Genomic DNA, 1,698 nt, shown 5'->3' on the forward strand with positions numbered 1-1,698 from the left:
TAGGCCACCGATCCTTGTGAAAGGGTCATTCCACTTCTCTGAGGAATCGTCTGGCACACAGTTTATCCCTGCTGCCATCTTAGAAGAAGACATAAATATTTACTTGTATAAAAAAATCCTCTGCAGAGCTAAATCCCCTCCTCCTTCAGGAAGCCAGGGTGCAGACGATTCTCCAGCATCGTCTTCCACTCAGACCATCATTTACCGATAACAAGCATTCCAAACTTATTGACAACCTTGGGAGAGGAATGAGGACGAGAGGGCTGGTAATGTTTTCCTAGTTTTGTCTGAGTGACTTCAAACCCATCCTATGATTCAAGACCTTTCACTGATTTATACACTGCCCCGAACAGTGAAAGTGATCAGATCTCTTCTCTCAAGACACGTTTATGACCTTGTGCCTGAGAAGCTTCATTCATCTAAAACCAAGAACGAGAAAACACAGTGTCAGCCAGAATGGGTATGTGACACTCAGGGTTACCTGGTAACTGGTTTGTTCCTGAGACCTCAAGAGACTGCAGGGCAGGCAGGGTAAGAAGCAGCTCCTGTTCTGCTGTGCTGAGCTCCAGTCCACACATGGAGCACTTGGTGACAGAGGACTTATGAAGCTCCAGAGCAAGGCAGATGCTTTCAAGAAAGCTATTGCTGTGGTTCAAAAGGAGTTCGATATTCTGTGATGCTGAGAAGACTTCCATTAGGAACTGGAGCAGCGCTTGGTCTGCAGGATCCATGTTGGCCACTGCAACTTCCAGCCTAGGGATCTTGTAGTGCTTGGGTGACAGTTTCCAATAGCCAGCACTGATGTTGGGTGGATGCAGAGGTTGGCTGTTCATAAAATTCCTCACATTATCTTCATTTTCAGCTAAATTTTTCTCCCATTCCTTCATATGTTCAAAGGCAGGAGCGTAGTCCTCATCTACTGTTGGTGGCTGTAATGATTCAAAACATTTTTCCATGACTGAGTAACTAAAGACTCTTGGTGGCATTTTATGTCCATTTATGGAGACGTTTACACTCCTCAACAGTAGCAGGCTCTCCGGGTGGTCCTCAAAGTACTGGAAATTCAGGACATTCAAAGCCAGTGTTCTCCCTTGAAGGAACTGTGAAATAATTGGAGAACATGCAGCGACCGTGTTGCTTACATAGGCGATGTTCAGAGCAATGCTCAATAGATGTTCTGAGATGAATGAGGAAAAAGCTTCAGGATATACCTGCCACATTTCTTTAATTAACTTCATCAGCTGAGGAGTTTTTTGATGGAGCTTCCCATAATCCTCATCTTCAGACATGTTCTCCAGCGACTCTTTATCATCCACCAACTGAAGCAAGTGAGACACGACCATTGGCGCTGCCTTTGATGAAGGGTGGCTGGAGACATACTTCAAAAAATTGTTGTAGACACTCATTGCCTTCAAGGGTGAGTTAATCTGTCTCAAATAATCAAGTCCCAGATCTTGGTCTTCCTTTCTTTCTGAACTCAGGAGTTCAGTCAGCCTCATGGCAGCAAGAAATTCTTGGAACAATGGACTTAGGAACCGATAGACTGGGCTCAGTCTCTGGGCTGTGAATTTACTCATCAGGCAGGTGGTCAGATCTTCATCTTCATCGACTCCTGCTTCTGTGAGGTCCTCACTACTGAACTCAAAGCAAGATGAGAAAAGCCCTCGCAGGGCCAGCTGACCACACGAGGACACAGTG

The 1,698-nt window shown here is 45.5% G+C and overlaps 1 protein-coding gene across 1 annotated transcript in view; it reads right to left on the reverse strand.

The window, feature by feature from the left end:
- Nucleotides 1-411: 411 nt before the first annotated feature.
- The window catches only part of LOC101986459 (baculoviral IAP repeat-containing protein 1e-like), a gene marked incomplete at its 5' end in the record, with an annotated part of 42,057 nt that continues 40,770 nt past the window's right edge, over nt 412-1,698 (reverse strand). The window contains 2 exons of the mRNA XM_005372215.3: nt 412-419; nt 482-1,697. Coding sequence (XP_005372272.3) covers nt 412-419; nt 482-1,697 — 1,224 coding nt within the window. The remainder of the gene's footprint in view (nt 420-481; nt 1,698) is intronic.

This window comes from Microtus ochrogaster, unplaced genomic scaffold (assembly GCF_000317375.1).
Source record: "Microtus ochrogaster isolate Prairie Vole_2 unplaced genomic scaffold, MicOch1.0 UNK322, whole genome shotgun sequence".
NCBI lineage: Eukaryota > Metazoa > Chordata > Mammalia > Rodentia > Cricetidae > Microtus > Microtus ochrogaster.